Genomic DNA, 25,423 nt, shown 5'->3' with positions numbered 1-25,423 from the left:
ACTACATTTAAAATATGATAACAATTATAGTTTTACAACACAAACACATCATAAAAACGATGGTGGTGTGACAAACACAAAACGAGACAAAATTAACATTTTTCGAAAAAATGCAAAAACAGAATTTATGACTATATGAGCAAACTTAAATATTATTTTTATATTGGGTATTTTTGCAAAACCCAGAAGAAGAAAGTCAAGTGTTTTGTTCATACGTATGAATTTAACTCAACACACCAAATTAATTAGAAAATATAGGTAGTTACAAACATATTTTATATCAATTTTTGAGGGTAAGTTGGTGAAGCTTTTTATAAAAATAATCTTCTCAAAAACCTATTTATCGTATCAATTTTTATTAGATCCTCAAAATTAATTTTAGAAAATGATTTTTTACAAGTATTAGTGTTATATAATTGATTTATGAAATTGTCTTACCCAAAGTCATTATACAAAATCAATGTAATATTTTACACATTTTAACATTTAATCAAATTGTATCAGAAATGTTTATTTTTAATAATAAAAAAATAAGCATAGACATTTACACAATCACACATTTCATTTTGCAGGTAGTGCCATACTGCCAGTAATAATTCTTATTACCTATAACTTATTTTAAATTTTTGGAAATCATTTTCACGAATTAATTTTAAAAAAAACTTCGTCAATTAAGCTTATAAAGTGACTTTGCTCACCTAGAGTGACAATCTCCCACATTAATACACCAAAGCTCCACACGTCAGTCTTGTATGTGAATATACTATAATGCAACGACTCCGGAGCCATCCAACGGATAGGCAAAGCACCCTGAAAATTAAAATATAAATATATAAGTAACGGTTTTAATAATTACATTATTCCAAGTAGATTTTGGGGTCTTACCTTTGTATGCCTTTGCTCGTAAATCTGGTTAGTGTCGCGGACATTACGAGACATACCGAAATCGGCTATTTTGCATAATTTATTATGGTCAACCAATACGTTTCTTGCAGCTAGGTCCCTGTGCACTATCTATTATAACAATATCATCAATTAATAATTTTATTTAATATAAGTAAGCATTTTAGAGTCAGAGGTTTGCAACAAAATTCATTTTATTCAATAAAATGTACGTTCATTTTATTAAGTATATTTAAGAGGTGAGATGATTAATTTGCTTCAAATAATAATTTGTTACTGGAATTACTTTCGAATATTTTTAATCGTTTAAGTTCATCTTTAACAATTAATTATGCCATGGTATTTTTTTAAAAGCAATTGTAAATTATACATTATGCATCTTATTATAACAAATAAAAATGTATCAGGGTATACACTAATTAATAAGGTGCTTTGATTTAATAGGTGTAAATTTTTAATTTTATAAAAGCGTAAAATAACACATTTCGTACTTTTTTCGAGACCAGAAAATCCATTCCTCGTGCTACGCAATAGGCAAACATGGTTAAATCTCTAGACGTGAGCGAAGCAGTCGAGTCGCTAAAATTAAAATAATGCGATCGTGTCCGTCGATCTCTGAGGAACGCCAATAGTTTGCCGTACATGACGTATTCCATGATCAGTAAATACGGTTCTGCAACAAACACGAAACGATAACGGTATAATATCATGATTTTCACTTGGAATAACATGCAGTAAAAAAAAAAATATGTATTCATAAGATTATATTCTATGTATATATACCTTTCTCTGTACAGCATCCCAGCAACGTGACGACGTTCGGATGCGATCCGAGATGTTGCATAATACTCAGCTCTCTGATCAGATCTTCTCTCTCCCGAGACGCAGCGTCCTCTTTGACCATTTTCACGGCGACGAGCCTAGTAAGACCCTCGTGTCCACTAATATCGTCCGCCTCAGCCTTCCACACTTGACCGAAATTGCCTTGGCCCAGTATGGTCTGAAGCCGCAGCTTTTCTCGTGGGAACTCCCAACGGCTGTTGCTCATAGGTACTGGGACGGCGGGCGTCTTCTCAGCATCCCAAACAATGTGTTGTGGCACCCTGGGAAGTTTTGTGGTGATCGGAGACGATGTGATCGTGTTGAAGTCCAGCGGGCTGCGATTATACTCCGATGAATATTCCGAACTGTCGAACACTTTCTTTTTTTTTCGTCGCATAGCCAGCTTGAATGCGAAAACAATCACCAATACCAACGGCACGATAGCTAAAAACGTTAAAAAGTATACGGAAGTGGCCAATCCGTCTGGATACACCACGCCAACATCATGTTCGGCTGACAGTCTGGTGATGTTGTTGCGCTGTAGCAGCGGCCTTCTTTGGCGGGCTTCGACGGCTGTGTCCACTGTGGTGGTGGTGGAGACGATCGGGGCAGCGACGTCAGTAGCGATATCGTCGACAGGCGCTTCCGACGTGCCGTTATTCAAATAAATGAAATCTTGCAAGTCGGTGGGCGGTGGCTGAGGAGTTTCAGTGGAAGACCGATCGTTGATATTAGATGCGTCCAACGTTTCGGTGGTGCCAACGACCGGACGATCTGGAGACGACGAACCAGAAGCCGTCGTAACTGTGGAGGTGGACGTTGTTGAGGCGGTAATAGTGGAAGCAGTGGTCGACACTATGGACGCGATTCCGGCCAAAGTTGTGCCGTTCAATCGTCTTTGGTTGACTTTAGTGATCTCCAAGTATTCAGGCAGCGATATGTTTCGGTACCGGTTCCGGAGGTATTTCGGATACGCCGACACCGCGATCGCGGGTTCCGAACTTACCGTAGACGTAAGCGGCCCGGGATTGTACGCACCGGTTGCGTCACCGTCACTGTTGGCGTTTAGGCGGTGATTTTCAATGGAATGTTGACCGAGCTCAGCGGAAGAGTCGTTTTTCTTCTGCGAGCTCCCCTTGACTGATACGGACGTGACGACGGTTGATAATATCCTCGTGGTTCTGCTGTCCGATTCAGGCAAGCACCGTACATCCCTTCGAGTTCGCGATTTGTTATTCCGCCTGGTGAACCTAGGATACAGGCACTCCACCGCCGGCGCAGCTGAGTTCTCTACAGGTCGCCTGGTCGTTGCCACAGTACTGTGGTTGCGGTTATGCGGTGGTGGTAGTGCTCTAGTTCGGGGAGTGGCATCCTGCACTTGCTGAACGACCACCGGCAACCTGAGCGACGTCCTAGTTTCTGAGTCTGACGACGCGTCAAGCCCATCTACTGTGGATTGTGGGGACGGCGGCTGCGACGAGTGTCTGATCTTCTTTCCAAAATCATAGTACGGGTCTTCTTGCAAGGACGAAATGGCCGCTGTCCGGAGTGCCCTAGCCGTGCTCGACGATGGTACCAACAACCGCCTACGGGTTTTGATCCGGTCTGGTCTCTTGGACGTGGCGTTTCGCACTTCCGATCCTTGGGCCTCGGGTTCATCCCACGTTCGTTTGTGTTTAATCTTCTTCTTTACCCGGGGCATCGACGTCTCATCGACGTCCGATAGCGGGTCCAGCGAAATCGGTCCGGATCCTCCTCGGTTAAGTGGTGGCATTGGCGTCCTCCTGAGAGCGCCGACCACCGGTCTAGTGGTTACGTTACGCTGCCGTCGATAGTCGGTTGTGGATCGCCCATCGTCAGCCGGCATGCTGGTAGGAATCACCACCATCAAATCATCTAAAAAACCGAACAAATATTTGAGAAATCAGTTTTGTACTCGCTAATATAAAATATTAAATCATAATCTATAATTATTATTTATTATTGTATTAGTCTATATCATTCTATCGCAATCGTTTATATATTATCGATTAGTTACGATATTCATCATAAATCATAATAGAACTAAAATGACCTACCGATAAACATAACATAATAAATTATAAATAGTGTCTCTTACTAACCTAACCTAACCTTGTTAATTCAAATACCGAAATTAATGAAAAATACAGTTTTGTTGAAAAATCGGAAATATTAAGTGTTTTAATACTCTAAAATACATTAAAACATATTTTAAAACCAAATAGCTGTTTAAATTGAAAAACCGTTCCAAATAAAATGTCTGAATCATTTTAAATGAATTACTCGTTAACTGCTATAATATTAATGTACACATTAAAATAGACGTTTCTCTAGTTTTATATGTAGGTACATACTTCAACTTATGTATTTTATAATAGTGTGTTTGGCAAAAATAACTTGAAAATAATTAAATAAACGCGCGTAAGCGTGAGAAAAAAGTTTTAATAAATTGTAAATCGTTAAATTAGTTATAGATTATATTACGGTAGCTACAATAGATAGTGGTATGCAAGCAAACAGCTCGCGGCTGGAGCACTGTGTTTAGTATGGCCCTAAACAACATTTTATAGTTTTGGTCGTTTTTGATGTCATCGTTTTAATCAATCATCAATAAAATTTATACTTTTATTTTTAATCGTTTGGTCCATAGAAATAATTATAAAATACACATACGCGGGAGCCATTAAACCTGGTCACGATGAGTCCTATTCAAATGTCTCATCATCTATACGTGCTTCCTTAGGCGTCACTCCTAGCAAGTAACAGGTAATCGTGTTAAAAAGCAATTAACCGAGGAACTTAAACTATTTGAACAATTTTAATGTTCATAAGGTGAATGCTTAAATGGTCAAATAAAACCGTATTAGTTGGTCATCTGTGATGATAACAGGTCTGTGACGCCCGGCATAAATCGAGACTGGGTGCGACCGGTTTATGCCTCATATAACACTTTCTCCCGCGATCTGTTTTTATTATTATTATTATTATTAATAAACTATTATTATATATACGGATATAGAAAGTATACAAAACTTTACACCTATCGATTCTTTAAAAAAAAAAAATGTATGACTGGTTGTAATCTTCTTTTCAGGTCAAAATATAGCGAATACATGAACATAAAAAAAAACAACAAAAAAACCGGAATTTTATGACAAGGAAACTTTATACGTATAATGTATATAAATATATATACTTAAAACAGAGTAAAGCCACAAAGATTCCAAATGCTGTCAAGAATCGAATATTTTAACGACCTAGCATGTGTGAGTACATTTCAATTTTAACGACTTCCATCTTGTCATTTTTTTTTTTTTAATTGCCTGTCCTGTGAGTTGTGAGTACACCAAATGACAACTACCATCTATAGATCGCTTATACAATCAGTTTCATGATGTGCGTTGCGTTACATGTATAGTATTAAACTACCAACTACCTATATACATTATTGGAATTGGATAAATATTGCGACAAAAAGCAATTGTCGTCTGGATTTAGATGTCAATGGTTTCACACAATTGTTGTTATTGCACGTTTTAATGCATTCAAGTCCGATTGCATAATTTCAAATTGTATTTGTTTTTTTTTATACAATCGACAGATTACCGGATATCGATAATAGTTCACGAGTTGGGTGCACACGAGTAACAATAGGTCTAACTTCATTTCTTCACTTTTTTTCTTTCCATAAAAATCAGGCAAGATAGACACGCATTTAATGATTCGCACATTTATACTATAGACGGTACGGAGGTACCTTTATTTATAAAGAATGACATGCGAAATAAACGTTACACAAAGTTGTAAATTGTTCATCATGTATACTATCACTTTAAAACACATATTAAGTTTTATACAATACATTAAAATATATTCAAAAATTGTGCAACAATGATTTGTATCTTTTTTTGGTACAATTTGAAAGTAAACATTATAGTTGTGTAAATATCAACTCCGAAAAGGGATCTATAGGAAGCTATAACAATTTAAAACAGAAATGGAATACTTAGAAAGTTTGTTTTTGGTAGTAATAAATTAATGAATGCTATCATAATAACTAGTAACTACCTATATAATAAAGACGTCAAGCACAATATTATTAATGAACATACAAAATATACAATAAATAAATATTTATTATACACATATAATAATTGAGCAAGGAAAAAAAGGACGACAGTCAATAGCTCTATATTACTTTTTATCTACACTCTGTTATGCAATAAGATTATATACATAAATAATACATAATATATAAATCATTATTTTTATAAGAACTGTAAGACTAATTTAAGTTGTATTACTGTACAATGTACATAAATGATATACATTTAACTTAATCGTAGAAGTGTGTCGACTGTCGAATAACATTTCATGTAAGAAAAGATTTATTAAAACTGAAAAACTATTTTTTTTTTAAATAATGTTCATAAAATTTCCAAAAATCTATTTTTTACGTTGTTGTTTTTTTAAATACTATACTATATAAAAGTATGTTAATATATAAAATAACCTTTTTTCAATTTTTCAATTCGTAATATCATTTAATTTTAAGTGGAATAACACGTCATTGTAATCAAGTTATTTACTAAACTAAATTCAAAATTAGCATTTAATTGATTTTGAAGTGTATGACCAAATATAAATTAGTTTATACTTTCAACATTGTCTGTTTACTTTGCTTAAATTATTTTTTAATATGACATTTTGGTAGGTATAGATTGATCGATTTGAAACGCTCTAGATTAATGTCCTTGAATACACCGTATCGAAAAATATATAGTATTTTAATACAGCCAATAGCCATATATAAATAATAAATAATTAATAAATTAATTTACATAAAAACATATATTTGATGTTAAAAAAAGAAGTCTAGTCGTGACTGCCAATAACATTAATGTAAATAAATCTCATTAGACTATAATAAGTTCTAACAAAAAAATCAGCACATCATTTTGTTACTCGTGCCGCGTTGATTATAATATATAAAACTGAATACGAACAGGTTCAGAACTGGGCATTGGGCACTCGTCTCGCTTCGCTCAACTCGGTGAAGGTCAAAATGTTGTTATTTTAAATTTTAATGTCACTAAAAGTAATTATCACTTTCATATAAAAAAAATGTCAAGCAGATTTCGATTAATTCTAAAATGTTCGTGATTTAATTTTAAAGGTTGCTTACATTTTTATTTTCAGACTATATCGAAAATCATATACATTATTACAAAAATTTATATTACTATTTAAATTTATAAACTGTAGATAGAGAAACTTATTGATCGAAGTTGTCACTAAAAAGTGTCAGAAAATTACAAAACAAAATAGGTATCTGTATCCCTTAAATCAGGATTAAAACATAATAACGATTTTATTTATAGGTAGAATAAGTACTATATGTCTATATAGACACTATAAGTAGCAGTATAATAAAATAATAATTCTTAAACATTTCGTATTTCCTACTAATTTCTAACGAATCATAATTCACAGTTTATATATTTTTAATGTCTTCGTCATTTAATGTTCATTTTATAGAATATACATCGTTTAAATTCCAATCTTTTTGTTTAGTGTGATAAAAATATACCATTTACAAATGGTATATTTACTATACATAGTACATACAAGTATACAACACACTTTTTAGTTGTCACACGCGACTGTCATTTTTCGACGATTTTGCAATTCATTTTCTCTTATCGGTTCTTACGATAGTAATCGCCATTGAATAATAATTTGCCTGGTGAATTTGAGTTCCACCGTCACTGTATTGTATAGCCTCCGTTAACAATCAATTTGTCCGAGCGATACGACTGTTGTGCTAAGTATACACGTAGTCTGTCATGGAGCCACGCCGACCTTGTTTTACGAATAATTTAATTCGATCGATCGAAAAACCAACCAACTATTGTGGACGTTGACGACTCGATACATAATTCTATTGACATTTCTCAATCACGAGATTAGTGATCCAATTTTGCTCTCATTTTTGCTTTTCTTAAATCTAGGGTATACGTATACACGCAAGACAGTAATTGATGGCACGTTCTAGAAATTATTATATGTAAAAGGTATAATGTAGGCAATATTATATTTGTAAAATGGTAACTATATAATAATAAACACATTCCATTGCCAATTATTTACCATTAAGTATATACTGCTATATACGTTGTTCAATACAATCGCCGTTTCAGTTCAACCATGGTAGTTTACATAAATTAAACGATCTAACTATATAATAATAATAATAATATATGCACCAACTATCACCGTTCTCGTCTGTATTATTTATTTATATCTGTGAGCGGATCAAATAATTATGGTCGGTACCTACTAGATAGAAAATATAGAATGGTATTATAATGTCAAATAAAAAATAAGTATATGTACCTAATGCCTACATCTTATTCTAGAACACTGACGAGCACGATCTGCAATTTGTCAAAAATTAACATGTTGAACATTTTTGTTTTTTTTTCTTCTATTGTATCAATTAAATCATCATTTGCTTACATAATATAGTTATATGATATTATGATAATATTTAAAAATTATTAAAATATCTATAAGCTTCGCTTACGACGGGACAAAAGTTAATCATAAATATTTTTATAACAATACGTATTTTAAGCCAAAAAAATTTTTTTTCAGTGTTTTGTTTTTATTTTTCGAATATGTAGGTTCTATAAATGTTTAAAAATGAGTAGAAGTAACACTTATAAACACGGTCTTTAGTTTATACCAAACAACTCATAATATGCAAATAGTATATAATATAAACAATGTAACATGGGTGGTTAAGACGTATAACTGTTAAAACGCACAGAAAACAAACAAACATTTTACAATGGTGATAATAATAATAACATTTCTATATATTATATACAACGGCACAAAATACAAATATTCTTTACACTATACCGTTGAACATAAAATATTTACACCGACACCACCGATTGTTTATAAATAATGAATACAGCCATAATAATTATGACTGCCGCTAATTTTAAAGTACGCGCGTTTAAGCATCATAGTCAACTAGTATAATACAAGTTTATATCGTAATACACGTTTAATGTATAGTATACCTCCCAATTATGAGTATACAACAGTTATTAATAAAACATTCGTCCGATAAAAAAAGTTTTATAGGTAGGATTTTCTACCAAAGAAGAAACCTCGAAAAAAAATAACACCAATAAAACAAAACGGAATAAATTCGTTTCACGTTCGAGTTTGCCGCACGTGTTTGTTTTTAAACGAGTCGTAGGAAAGAAACATAATATAGGTACAGGGTGTAACGAAACGAATACCTATACCGAATGAAACGTTCAACAGATATTCAAGTTTATTCTAAATTCTCTCCTATGTAACATATCAGGGTGCCAATTTGAAAGTTGAAACGCAGAAATGACCCTTGTTTTCACCACTTCCTTTTTACACGACGATCGTAATATAAACATTTAACCTAACCTAGGCCCGGTGGCGCCCACGGGTTTCCCGTGAGCCAACGCAGTTATAATATTATAGGGCCCCCAAATTCATTTTGGTCAATTATGTTCATGTTCACCTGATTCAAATAATTTTTAAGTTTTAATGTTCTAATCTCTAACGCAAAACGCTTCACAATTTCTCACGTTTTCCTTAAATTTAAAAATATCGCAAATCCATGGCCAACATTATATTTTATTATTTTACTACAGTCTAAAAAGGACAACTAAATGATAGTTTGTAATGAATTTGTATGACTAAATACACGGGCACAAAAGTCAGTCAGTAGTTGTTAATAACACAGATTTTAAGGGTCGTTGAGCCCTGGCCAAACTTGCGCACTTATATATATATAGTTATATTATTAGTTATTATATTTGTATACATATTGACACTGTCAACACTTTGCGTTTCATTCAACGATCTAAAGATCCAGACTATAGTATAGTTATGCGTTTATAGCAGTGTTTGCTCCAGAGTGACGAGCCCCCGGGACCCACATGAAACCAGTGCAGCAATAATTGCACTACTCGGTACCCTACGTGGGCGCTACGCGGGGAATCGGGGAACGATACGACTAGGGGGGGGGTGTGTATAATACACCGACGGTGATAACATTATCTCAGTCGGATTTAAAGGTCTGCATGATGTGATATTTTCAACAAAGCTCTTTAAGACTCCGATATAATATAATATAATAACACTCGCGTGATTTGTTGCATCCTGTATATGGGCGATACGAAGAAGAAAAAAAACCGCTCTGGGCAAAACTCCTGCGCGGCCGCGTCCGAAAACACGCCACATCACTCTCTCTCTCGTTCGCCGCTCGGTACGCGCACGCATAACGACGCGTATTATATCAGCTACACCTGTACCTATACTGCAACCGGCGTATGAATAATGTGGCAGTAGGTAGAGAGGTAGTCGTCCTCGCCGCCGTCGCGCGTATCCATAATATTATTATATATTAATAATAATAATAATAATATTATAATACCCACTACGGTGCGGTATATATCGAAACGGCCCCGTCCCGGCTGAGGATTACGACACGCGGTTCGGTGAAATAGCCGGTTAATCGATTTAGTGATACAGCCGCCGCCGCTCGACGAAGTGCGTATTATTATTATTATATCGGCAGCAGCGGCGGCGGCGGCGGCGCACAGGTGAACGACCATCGTAGTAGTCGTCGTCGTCGTCGTCGTGATGACCGGCGACTGTTGGCAGGAGAAAGGTCTCTGGTTTGTCAACTAACATAATAATATCACGTCTATATACGTGTGCACGCGTGCGTGTGTGTGGGGGAAACGGGTAAATGTGCGGAGAAAATCTTTTTATTTTCGTCTCGATTCTCACGCGCGGCACTTTTTTTCTTCTTCTCTTCGTCCGCGCAAAAATTTGTAAATGTAATTCAATTATTATTATTTTCGGAGAAATTAAACTCGCAGATAGGTACGCGTGCGAGTCTTGTTATTGTTTTCTAATTGCCAGAATTCGTTTTCCGAGCAAAACGTGCAGAAATCGTCGGCTTACACGCGACCGGCTGCAGCTGCAGAAGCGTATATCGTATAATATTATCGTCGTTATTACAATTTACGATACTATATCGTATATTATTATATGTAACGCACCGAAACCATCGACATAATAATATTATATGAATTATGATGTTTACGCCTTGAACAAGTTTTACTTTTCTGAGTAAATAAGTACGTTTTATTACCAAACATTCTAGGAACGCATCCACTCTGGTTATACCATATAATATGCGCCGCAATGCCCAAAAAACCTTGAATTTTAATTCCAGGCTAATGATGTTGTTCGTTTAATACATCTGCTACAGCTGCTATCACACAATATCACTCACGACTGTTTAAAATAAATCGATTCTATGTACACTCTACAGTGCTACTAGGCATTTATGCGCTTCGTCTGAAACGTATTATTGTGAAACACGGGTGGGTAACCGAGTGTTGGATGTCGAAAAGCGATATTACTCTGTTAGAAATTAAATTCGAGTATAATTATATATAGTTACACAGACATTATAACAATATTAACACGGCGATTTCAGTAACGATGCCCACACACAACTGCTAAACCGTACGCGCCGTCGTCATACGGCGAAAGTCTCAACTCCGAAATAATATAATATTATATATTGTATGTGTTTTGATGATGACTACCGGAAATATATAATCAGCGGCAGAAGAGAATGACTGCATAGAATTAATTGTCGGTGTAAACTCGCACATTAGCGTTCGTAATAACGGCGAGACGTTGCGTAAACTCGAAACATAACGGACGACTGCGTGCAATACGCGAAGATCCGTTATTGCCGTAGAGGTACGTACGAAAAAAAAAAATTTAAATTATAAAATCCCGTGTACCTGCAGGAGCTACGGTAGATCATGCGCAACACCGCGATTTATTAGATTAGCGTCAGCCGTCAGGTTGTTGTCTCGGCTATATGCATGGCATCGATACACGCGTGATTGTCGTCCGATTCTATGGCGTGCGCGTACGATACAATAATATTATAACAATAAACCGATGTATGTATACGTACGCGTACAACGTAAGAATTATTTATGCACAGAAGGTATACAGATGCATATTATGTATATTGTACGCATATAACAATCATATACGTTGTATACCTGCATCACATTATATTGTCTACCCGACAATAGATCGATTGATTAATATTTGGTTTCACGCGCTTCCATAATATACTGCTATCAGGTGTGATGTAAGCATTGTTAGTCGTTACCGTATTATCGAGTAATGGATAATGGGTCCCCGTACTCCGTCACCGTGTCATAATAATTTATGTTTCCAATCAATGAACAATGCATCACATCCACATGAATATAAATAATAACGCAAACACACACTGTAATATATTATACACCTATACGGTACGATGACTATATATAACCAGCAAACGATATTTTAATATTAAACCTACCTATCAGACTTATTATTTGAATGATAATTAACGAAGACCAAAACAAAGATAGGTGCGCGCATTGATCAGGACGTGATTTACCAACCGTATTATAATATTATATATTATGGCTGGGCTTGCAGCGGATAAACAAATTTCTTCCGGCCTATTATAATTATGATTTAATAAAATTGAATAAAATATATTTTATTTACATTGTGATGTCTGATGAATCGTTGTAACGGTATATAATATACACAAAGATACTGAGCAGACTGCCGAGTACGTACGCTCGGTTAGTTGTTCATCTTTGGTAATAATATAATATAATGTGTAGTTATAACTTATAAGAATAATAAGTAAGGAATTTACTATATGATTTTTCCTGTGTTATATACAGCAATTATGATAAATCTACCATCATCGATTACGTCGACTTGTTATGTGTTATGACTTGCAACTGCACCTTTAAACTACGGAAAACACGATTACGGAGAAGCTGCAAATTGGTCAATCATAGAAAAAAAATTTTTTTTCGATTTTGCTTTTGTGTAGCTATATGCTAAAATTGGATATAATAATATATATTTGCATAAACTGTATATACCATATGTACACATCGGCTATTACATACATATACAATATACATGCATGACGTAGGTATACAAAGTATAAGTATAGTTTACGTTAGATTCGGCAAATTATCAAGCCAACAATTTTTTTCCCGAACGTGACTTACAACGATAATAGGAAAGCCCCAACTAATGATTGAAACACTAAATTAAAACCGCAGAAATTGTTGAAACTCCTTTATAATACCATTACCCAATTATCAGTATAGTCACGCACAAGGGTAATCAATAATAATTTTACCATTAATATTGCCAACAAGTAAAAACCATCAGGTAACAATATAACATATACTATCATATTATACATTCATTTGTATACTTCCTTGGTTATACCTGACTGTTTTATAACATATAACTAATCATGTAATAATAAATAAATATTTAATCTTCTATGTCATTATATACTACGATTCAAAATTTCAATATTTTAGAAATGAATGAATACGTTATTTTATAACCGGTTAAAAATAAATATTATAACTAGTGTATACCTATATTATGTAATAAGTAGTCTAAACATATCATAAACTAAGCTAATTAAAGTAAAAGTAATAGTATAATGCGTAACATTCGTAATATGTATTCATATAACGAAACTTTTGAAAAAAAAACTAAATTAAAATAAATGCTACTTATATTAAAATTAAATTATTATAGAATTAAATAAAATATCAATATAAAAATAAATATCGTGCATGATATAAAAAGTACCAATGAATTTGCCAGGCTCAACGATAAACAAGTGTCTATACATTGACGCAATACTAATAATAATAAAAGTAAGAAATGCAATAAAAATTGAAATATCGACGAGGAGATTACGGCACTTCGTGGTATAATCGGTTGAATAATAATATTCTATTAAAGGGGGGGGGGAGATAAGTAATAACCGAAACCGTGTCGATGGACCGACGTAGAAAATAACAAAATCGTCCTTTACAATACTGCAATGCCGATACTATAGGTACGATACGATTATACATCTAAACTCGTATAGCAATAAACAATAATATAATATTAACCTGTAATCTGTATGTGATACTTATAAGGCCCGTTCAGAGGGGAAGGGTAGGTTACTGGTTGAACATTGACTACCACTCCCAATTATTACCAAATAATAGATGGGTCTAATGCTCTAATAAGACGATTAAAGTTATATCTAATCAAAAATCCTCATCGACCCGTTAAAATTTTAACACTCATACAAGGTATATAAATTAAATATGTATATAAATCAAAATAACACCATATTTTTTTATAAAATATTATAAACAGGGTATATTACTACGGAGCATTATGAATTGGAAAAATAAAAGACTTAACATATTATTATCGCAAAGTAAAAATATTTAAAATGTTTAATATTCTCTACGTACGACCATAGATTCTGGAGGTGTCGATTATTTTATTCACTCAAAGCTGATGTTAAACAACTAAAATATTGGGGCAGTCTGTTAAATAAAACCAAAATAAATTTTAAAAACAATTAAATTAAAATAAAATATTATGATGATCTATATTCTATTAGGAGGTACCTACTACCTAGTAATAAAAAATCTTTTCAAAATTTAGAGCATAAATTTCAAGTTCTATAATTTTTATACTTCATCCGATAAAAGAATGCCTCCTTAAGTAACGGACAAGAGTATATCGATTATAAGAGTTACCAAGTGTTGGCAGCACGTTTTTGTAAAAAGTGTGTGTATAGATTTGAAATCCTACAGAAATGAAATGTCTATAAAAAATAGTCCGCTTGCATGATTCTGCAGCATCTTCAGGACACAAAATATCTCCGAACAGGTCTGTGTACCTTATACCTATTGGCTATTATTATATTATGTACCCGACCAATTATCATTCTCCACGTGCGTGATATGCGTAAAATATGTATACCTATGGTAGATATAATATACTGTATAGATATACTCATCATCGTCATTATCCAACACAAGCGGACGCGGAAACCTTTGACGTACTACGGTCGCGTGTATACGCGCATATACGTTGGCATAGGTATGACCGTTTGAGGTTAGAAAGCAAAACTACAATAATATATTATATTATATTATATACCTACTCTCCGTACAATACTAATAGTATACGCGTATAATACACATAATTGTGCAGCTCACGTCCATTGTGTACCAATATATATTATTATTTTATACTCGACAGTGGTAGCGTGGTATTTTGGGGGAGGGAGGTTTGTGCAATCGGCACAGGATGTACACTGATGACGCAACGAGTAACCGTGACAGGTCGCGAATTCGCCGGATTGATAAACATCAAAAACTCCGATCGCGCACCGGCGGCGAATAATCCGCCGTGAAGATGTTACCAGCTACGACTGACCGCGCCACCGCGGGGGCAAGCTGCAAGCCCGTGGGCGGTTGTTTGGAAATCGTTCCGTTTCGACACGTGACCGGTTTTTTCGGGCATCATCGGCGAGACCGGCTGGTGGTCATTATATTATATGCCTATATAGTTAATATTATTCTAATCATTTATATTTTATACTAGGTATACCATACCATAGCCACCTACGTAGAAATATTATTATAATTTACATTATATATATTATAATATTGTATTACATGCAGCACACTGCAGCTGCATATACGCCTAGATAGTGTTATACAGATATATTCATTTTCATTATAAATTAGCTTCTTATAAACCACGAAATATTGTTTTTCGTAGTCAGTCATCGCTCGTTAGTATTTTTTTATTTAATAAACGAATGTACCAATAGTTACATTAATCTCTATAATAATTACCTACACGTCAACAGGATAAAGAAATGTGCGTGGTTTACGAATAACTCTAAGACGATAAACATGTTATCTTGTATACATTATTATATAATATTATAATTTATATCTTCGTAAACTTACTTATACCTAAGAAATTATAAAAATTTTTATTATGTATTCTGTATTAATAACTATATAATCTTCTTTTATTAAAGTCACCTCATTCAACGCACGAAGAATCCTCGGATTTTGGCCCTCATAATCTCTTCCATTCACAAGAACAATAAAATGTAAGCTTACGTATAATGTAATTTTTATGAAAATAATAAAACATAATATTAATCAATATAACTCTTTTCTATTTCGTATTTCTATTGTTGACACATAATAGATATAAAATTACTTAGGTAGAGCTATCAATGGGTATTGGGTGACTACTTCCGCCATACGATTCATGAACATAAATAATTATTACTCTTAATAAAATTTGCTTATGATGGTTCGACAAATAAATTATACTAGTAAATACGCTGTAGAAAAAAACTTTATGTGCATTGCATGTAATATTTTCTAATTTGTAATATGAAATCTGAGGGCGTCTAAGAAAAAGATGGTTAGATGTGGTGAAGAAGGATTTGGAAAGGGTAAAAGTGAGCAAATGGAAATGTATAGTTCATGATGGAGAATAAATGCCATGAAGTTGTAATAGCGGCAAAAACTCTCAAAAAGTAGTAGTAAAAGCCAAAAGATGAATAAGAATATGAAATCTTAATTTGTACATTGTAGATTCACGTAATTATTGAGAGTATTCCTGTATAACACAATTGTCATACATAATATTGTAATAAATAACTTATTATGTGGTTGAATAGCAGGAGACTTCAACGCTCGCTCTTAATTTTGATTTGTCGCTGTTTATCCTGACCCCCTGCGTTTTTAAAAACGTATAATCGACGAAGATATTCGAGAGACAATAAACCTGTTGTAATATGATATTTAATTGTATTTTTTTTATTTTTGACACCTTAAAATCTGGTGGCTCTTAGTTCAGTGAATACGATTTTATGTAAACTATTCACGATCACAAATGTATAATAATACCAATACAATATATTATATTATATATTTATGTTTACTGCAATACCTATATACTTATTGAGTCTATTCACTGTAAACGAAAATTGTTGTCATGGGTTCGTTATACTTAATTTAAATAAAACTAATGTACCTATTATTTATTTATATACCGTTTATAGTTTATAAACTATATAGTATATTATTTAAGTATAATATACGATATACCTAATTAATAAAGATAATTATAGTATAGAAAAAATATGTCAATGTAGCCGTCACTACCGCCTATCTATTATGTATTCAGTACTTCATTGATTTTATATACAATAACTTGTTTACTTATGTATATAATAATATAATATAGTATTAGTATATTATTATTTGCAGCTATTTATGCGGTTGCAATTTAGATGTTTTTTCAATATTTTTTATCTTATAAGATATAAATTATACATATGCATAAAACATATTATATGTTATTTATGTGTGCTTATATAAACAATTTTTGAAAATATTCTTAAGTACTTTTTTTAAAACTAAAATTTATTGGAACATGATTTATTTGGAATACCTACGTAAGTAATTGCAGAATTTCCAATTTGATTAACATTTATTGTGGTTTTCTATTTTATATTATAGAACATTTTATTTCAATATTCAAATTCATTACAATACTATATTATATTTAAAAGAATAATAAAATGAACAATTTCTGTTTGTTTTCAATATATTTTGTGAAGTTAAAAATCGTATAGTTTCTATACATTGTTTTTAGTTTTGCAAGGCTTAATTTATTTCAGCGTTTTAAGAAATTCATTGACTACATCAATTGAATACGCACGTAAATATTATAAGTAATGCTGTAAGTACGTACGCGTATGATGATAATATATGATACACGTAACGAGATTCTGCTTCTGCAGCAAACGAGAGTAGGTAGGTAACAAGAAAATCGCTTACAGTGTAATCTAAAATAATATAATATATACCTATGTAATATGTACCTATGCAGTTTACGCATCGGAATTACTCCTGATGAATCCTATACGAAGCTCCGCAAGTATCAAAGAAATAGTATAATATTTTATACATATATATAGTATGTTTTACGTATACTCCTGAATAAGTAGGTATATTAATATAATAATGTAATGCGTAGTACACGTATAGGGCTAGACACAACATAATATATAATATATAGGTATGCCTATTATACATTGGTATATATATATCTACTTAATACTTATACACGACGTAGGTGCAACAAAGTGTTTTCGGATCGACAAAGGAACATAATGATATGGTATATATAATACTATAGGTATAAATATATATGTACGATCGAGCGACTATGCAGCGTCGGACAGACGACCGCGCTCGGCTACAGCAGTCATTAAGGAATCTCATCACGGCGTCACGCCGGAGCACAGGTGAAACAATGGCGATTTCCTCTCCCCTTTCCCCGTGCGTGATACGACGGCCGACGACAACGACGTAACGTTACGCGATTAGAATGCGTAATATCCAATGTTGTAGCTGCCACCGCGAAAGGGTCGTGTACTTACAGTGTAGCGTGTTTAAAGTAAAGTAATAATAATAATAATAATAATATAATAATAATAATAATAATAATATTAAATGCGGTGTATACACACGTACAGGGTGTTTATCGCCATATTTGAATTTGTGTATTTATAAAAACTGATTGGACACTATGGCGTAAAAATATATATACCAAAGCATTGATATTTCTGAGATTTTGTCAAAATAAACTTTTCCCAGCCCCAAAGAAAGTGAAGTCCATTAGTATCTATAACCGTACTTATAAACTCATACAGCAACCCATGTAGTGAAAGTCAAAACTGTTCGAATATTTACAGCAACTGCAGTGTATATCTATACAGTTCCGTAAATCGGTAATATCTGCAGTTTTTGAGAAACATATATAAAAACCAAACGTTTAACATCGTTTTTTCGTTACCGGTTTATAGGTAAACAAAAACATATAGGTATATTATAGGCGTATTATAACAGTATAGTAATTATGACGATTATTGCAACTAAGATAACTTTCCAAAATCGTATACTTCAAAATTATTAATTACAAAAAAAAAAAATTACTGACGAGGTCGAGCGTTGCAGCGAGACACCCGGTATATATTACATATATTATGTACGGCGCACAACAGGCAAAGTCCATTAGTTATAACCTCCTCGTCCTCTTATTCCTCGTTTGTCGCGCGGACGGACCGTCTTTGGATGTACATTGTATGTATACGCATTTACGTATATAATATATAAAATATAATATACAATATACATCTATAGTAATATAATACTTACGAGTACCTATATGTATTTATTTATCTTTATATTATGTGATTTTCTACGCGTTCGTCGCCGCGTGTGTATAGCGCGAGTCTCCGTTCTCGTTGCCAGTGTCGAGTAGGCGGCCGACGGAATGATAATAATTTACGCATTATAAAATATAACATATTATAATATTATATACCTATACCTATATTTACTATGTATATTTCATATATCCGTTCAGTTTTTTTTCATGTTAGGCGTACCTATTGTCGGAATCGTCGTATACGATACATTATATTATATTATTACTATTATTGCTTATTCCTCTTCCGCTTTGCGGCGGGCCCGCGGCGAGCGCCGATCCTAGCTACATAGCGATCGTCGAAAACGCCTATCGAGTATTTATTATAATATTTTATTAGGCACATACGCCATAGAGGTAGGTACTTTTATAACCAACTAGCGGTGACCAAATGGTGTCAGTCGATCGTGGACAGCTTGTTGGTCCCGCAATGATGATAATATTTTTTTGAAATAAACACTACATTATTTTGTATACAAAAACGTGAACGAGAACAGAATCGTTTCGAAACAATTTAAAAACCCGAAAACCGATGAATACTATGGGTACTCTACACGTATTATAACCGAAATACTATAATATATTTGAACCAGTTTCAATTTTCTGGTTACGACCGATTATCACTAAGCAATAATAATTGTCACTTCAATGGACTGCAGTTGACATAATATTGCAGCTCGTATCTGTCATACTCAATCCTTTATTTTTGATCAACCATATTATATAATTGAAAACATAAATGATTATCATATTTCATATTTCATATTATTATTATTGTGTTTCTATTGAGTTGATATTTAATGTACGCGATATTTAATATAAAACTATAGATAATAAATAAATAGTAATATTCAAACAAAAAAGTTCAAGTTTAATATTTCAAACATATCATGTATGATTTATTAATATCAAATATCTAATACAAATAATATTATTGAAATAAAATTATACAATTTTAAAAAATGCGGAAATATTATATTTAGACATACCATATATAGCTTGATATTTATTCGATTTTCAAAGCAACAATTTATACCTATATCTATATTTTAAATTCTAAGTATAATCCATTAGAAAAATGCTTTTTATTGATTTCAAAAAAAAAAAAACTAATGATGGGTAATAGCAAAATAAACGCAGTAACGTGACACAGGAAAAAGAGTCACTTTTTTCATTAGGATATAAAAATAAAATACAGAGCTCGATAAATGAATTTTCTCAAGCAAGAAATTGCATAATTCTCTTATAGAGTTGAGCTGCAACGGTTGAGAAGATTTATAGTATTATGCATCAAACATTTGGTTTTTAATTTTCTACCTAAGTAGCCTAGGTATGTCAATTAGATGTGGATATTCTTTTATCTAACCTGTAGTATTGAACGTTACATAATAAAACATTATATTACGTTTAAACTCACGAAACGATTCCTAGACTATAATTTTCGTTTAGTGTAATTTAAATAACCAGTTTATCATTTTTAAATGTGAAACTAATTTAATAACTGATTTTTGTCGTTTTATTTTACAAGACTGCCCTATATATTTATTATTCCTATAACAATGTAACAAATGACATTCAAACTAAATAAACCACAAAAAGAATAATAGCCCATGTGTTTAGCAGTCGTTTGATTGTATTCGTCGCATGTGTTTATCATTAACTTAATGACACAAAATTCATTACATAGAAAGTAATTATTACCTACTTTCCATATTGTTATTTTATGTTCTTAATTATTATATACACGAAAAATATAAAACCTCAGATTCGTTTTAGACCTCGCGTGTATCGGAAAAAAACGTGTTACAAGTTCTTTCCGAAACTATGACCCGGAAAGTTAATAGGTAGACATTTTATTATAAACATCGCAAATATTGTAAAATTATGAAAATATGTGTCTCCATAGTAATATTTTTTCAACAAATAATTAATTATATTCGTAAACTACAACTTAAAAACAAACATTATACCTAATACTAAATCGTGTCGCACTATACTCACTATAATAACACAGCACAAATATTTCACAAATATTATTGTAATACTCGTATTATCCTTCTTATCGTGAAATGATTTCTCGTTTCAAATTACAAATAGTGATATACCTACATGTAACAGCCTTACAGGCGCGGATCTAGAAACCTGAAATAAGGGCTACATTTTTTTGAGAAAAAATACAATATTTTAGTAGGTACACAGTAAATGATAACATTATAAATACAATTTTATAACAATATTAACAATATTGTATTTATAAGTTGAATTTATGAATTTTAAGACGTACCTATGAATTATTTGTTGCATATAAATAAATGCATAACATTCTTAAAAGGGGGTATGCTAAATTTCCTTGGCTCCTTGGATTTATGTCTGATATGATATGTATATTGACAAACTATGGATCATTTGGGGGTGCGTATTAGACTATATAGCTATCTACAAATCTGATTCATCGATACGGATGGTTATTATATTATATCATCATGTACAGTTCGACAAACGACCGATAAATTAGTTTTTATTTATTTTTTATTTTTTACAAGTATTATTTGAACGCGTGTGGGTTTGCAACGTCATTTATATACATCATCTGAGGTTCAGCCAAGCAGATTACATTATACGGATGAGTTGATACAAATCTGAAATCATGGACCGAAGAAACGGAGTGTAATCGATAAACATTATATATTATTTTACTGTTTGTATAATATGTGTGGTTTTCGGGATTATGAGAATAGTAAAAACGGTGCTTATATACCTTATATGATATTCATATTTAATAAACAAAAAATTTGCTGACGCCGGCAAATTGTACAAAGTAAATATATTAGGATGGGTCGTGTGACGTGTCATTTTACAGAATTTCATTTACAATCCGAAAAAAATATTAAATAGTTAGATACTATTTGAGTGTTTATACGTATATTGCATATATATATACAGATATTTGACATTAATGAAACATGCCCGATGATATTTTGTTTTCCTTGATATAGGTGCCACAATACGATATGACTTAGTGGATGCGCTAAAAACCATACCGGTTACCGATGACAACAAAGTTTCAAGGCCAAAAACGTTGCCATTTGTCATTAATTTAATACATATTACGTAAATACTTAGGAACATGGCCAAAATTACACGCTGAATCTTCATTTTTTTCACACATTTATGTATAACATTATACACGGCTATATTATATATTTATATGCTATATAGGAACAACGTTATTATTACAAAAATATACATTTATCTTATAATTTTATATTATTATGGAGTCGTATTAAATTACTTCAAATTTTTACTCTAAACAGTTTAAACCATATTCAATTTTATTCACATACATATTTTATTACATTCGATGGATGCCACTATAGGATTTAATAATTAACAAAATTGTTTGTTTGTGCGACATCAGTATGTACATAAAATTACGTCCAAATAATTCATGTATATCATAATAATATGAACGGCGTTTAATGCAATTGCGATATGTATGTTATAAAATCACATCATAAGTACCTAACGAATAATTGTTAGATTTTGTTATGCTGTTTGATTTTATTTTTATTTTTTATATGCCTATCCCTTACGTCGGGAATAAATTTTAAAAAGTAATCAATTCCAAAACTTAATCCATTTTCGTTTCAATATAATAAATAAATAGAAATCGGCACATCTTCTAGAAGTAGAATAGTTTCTTCTACATTCGAACTAACTAATAACATACAATTCATGTAATACAGAACAGCCCTTGGAGCGAAATCTCGATGTACAATGGAACTGTAACGTCCAAATTATTCAGATCAAATCATCCACTGTCATTTTTAACAACGACAAATGAAAAATATAATTACTAAACATCAAACTTTCGATTTCCAATTAATATTATTTTAATTTATTGTTCAGAAGATCGTATTTTAATACGAACATGTATAGGTAATGTTTTTCTTCGAAGTACTACCATTGTCGTTGGCCATGACCAATAATCAAACCAAACTATAATTCTCGCTCAGTATTTAACGCCAAGACTAATTCAGAAGAACCGTGTCATGCAATTTCCCCATTGTTTAATTAATTTTGACCATAAATAATAAATACAAGTCATCGCAATGTAAATAGATTTTAACTGCCTACCTAAAAATAAAGGCTTAGTGAAATCTATTCGTGAGACATGATGCAAATTTGATGGTACCTACACTAAAATATTTTACAGTATTTTTACGCTTGAAAATCTCATTTTTTAATTTATCAATTTCTAATATTAATAACTTATCCATCCATTTGTATCGAATTATTTTATAATTTACCTATGGTATATTTAATATTATTTATTAACCATAAACATAATAATAATATGGTGTGAACTATAAATCATTATAAACCCATAGTAATATAATGTTTTAATACTGCTGTATTGATATTCAAGTATTCTTATATACGTAGATGCTCAACCTACTAAGTCAGTATAAGCGAGTAAGAAAAAAAATACAATTTACGAGTATTCAGCTGAGTAGCTCAATATTAGTCTCTATATAATATGCGATGATGTCTGAAATTAAATTAAACCAAAAGTTGTACAAATATGTTTCATCAAACTATATAAGCCGAAATCAACTCATTCAAATTTACATAACTTATTAAAACGATTAACACATTAGTCGACAGTAAAAATCAATGGGCGCTTATCGTATGAAATAAACACTGTTGACGGCATAACAACATCAGCATGTCAACGAAAGTCTAGACGAACGAACAGACTCGATGAACTCACAATTTATATTCATTTTATTTTAATAATCTGTATCGCTAGTATATGAACCTTAAACCACTTAGAAAATACTTAAAATTTAACAAACAGGAGAAATGATGTTATATAATAATTATTGATTTGAGTAGAAACCTTAAAGTATACTTTATATATTATATATATATATAAATATATATACACGCGATTTAATTTCTTACATATGTATAACATATTTAGCTGTTTATTTAAATACTCTTAAGCGCACTATTAGAAAGTCGTGTACTGGTGATCTATCACAAATATGTAGTTATAATAGTTATATATAATATATTATTTCAATACTTTAATTAAAATGATATGTCTCTATGTACGCTTCCTAAGTGAAATGTACCGGAAACTTGGATAATATTCCCTGCAGCGTACACGAGGTAAGCGTTATAATATTATTATAATAGTATGTACACAACAACAACAACCACTATGTTTTTACGTCTTATATAGGTACGCGCAAACGTCAACGTCCCGAAATATATACACATTGATAATGTTACGGTGTAGGTGAATGTAAACAATTCAGAGAGTTGAATACGAATTATATTTAGTCGGTTCGACCGTATAAGTAATTCTGCAGTACTGTTATAATAATTGAGTGATCGGCATTGGTACTAGATCCAATGATTCCTATAGTCCGATCGCCCGTGACTGTGGACCGGTGCAAACGTCTGGACAGTTTCTTGACCAAAACATACTTACTGTATAATCATTGGGGTGCTATTTGAATTAAATAACTTGTATGCATAATGCATCAACCATTGGGGAGTTTGTAAATTTTATGTCAGGCCAATAAGATAAAGAAAAAAAATAGGAATACCGATGTACACCCTACTACCATCACCCTTTCCGTCAAAAAGCGACTCCATGTATAACTAAAGTAACTGCAAGAAGGTGGTTTTGATAGATGAACAGGAATTAAAATATTTTATTTCTTCCGCATGCAAACTGTCTTCTACATCAACTGGTCGTGAGTGAATACGTGATGTATGTATCGAAACACAGTCGATTTCGGTGATGGCTACTTTCTTTCACGTGCGTAAACATTGGTCGTCGTATTATAGGAAATTTACCTAATACATTATTACAAATTTATAACAAACAATGACATTTTTACGCGGAAGTTATAAAAAATAAATTAAAAAATACACAACATAATTGTGCGAGACATCGAAAGACGTGCTCCGTATATGCAAATTACACTGGCACACAGTTGAGTTTATAATTTTGCAGATATGTTATAATACGAACATGAGTTTTATTTTCAACAAGATGACGATAATTATAAAAAAAAAATATACGTTCATTCATACTGTTATTATTTTTATTACGTTTATAGTGTGTCACAAAAATCCTGTATCAAGTACGTTGCAATAAGTAAATATACCAATATAGCCATATAGTCATAAATGGTATGTAGTTTTTTCAAAAATAGTCTATAATAAAAAAATGTTCGATAGGTATAAGATATTATTCTTTTGGACATAAAAATCAAAAACTTAATCGGGTTTAATTTGGAAAAATTTTACAAAATTTTAATTTAAAAATTGAATTGTTTAAAATATCCTTATT

At 32.1% G+C, this 25,423-nt stretch overlaps 1 protein-coding gene across 1 annotated transcript in view; it reads right to left on the bottom strand.

Moving 5' to 3' along the window:
• Positions 1-25,423, bottom strand: part of LOC114127095 (ephrin type-A receptor 3-like) — a 51,041-nt gene that overhangs the window by 1,005 nt on the left and 24,613 nt on the right. The window contains exons 2-5 of the mRNA XM_027991231.2: positions 1,687-3,621; positions 1,395-1,576; positions 886-1,014; positions 699-810 (exon numbers count right to left, since the gene is read on the bottom strand). Coding sequence (XP_027847032.2) covers positions 699-810; positions 886-1,014; positions 1,395-1,576; positions 1,687-3,621 — 2,358 coding nt within the window. The remainder of the gene's footprint in view (positions 1-698; positions 811-885; positions 1,015-1,394; positions 1,577-1,686; positions 3,622-25,423) is intronic.

Source organism: Aphis gossypii, chromosome 1, assembly GCF_020184175.1.
Source record: "Aphis gossypii isolate Hap1 chromosome 1, ASM2018417v2, whole genome shotgun sequence".
NCBI lineage: Eukaryota > Metazoa > Arthropoda > Insecta > Hemiptera > Aphididae > Aphis > Aphis gossypii.
This window is presented reverse-complemented; position numbering and strand designations above follow the sequence as displayed.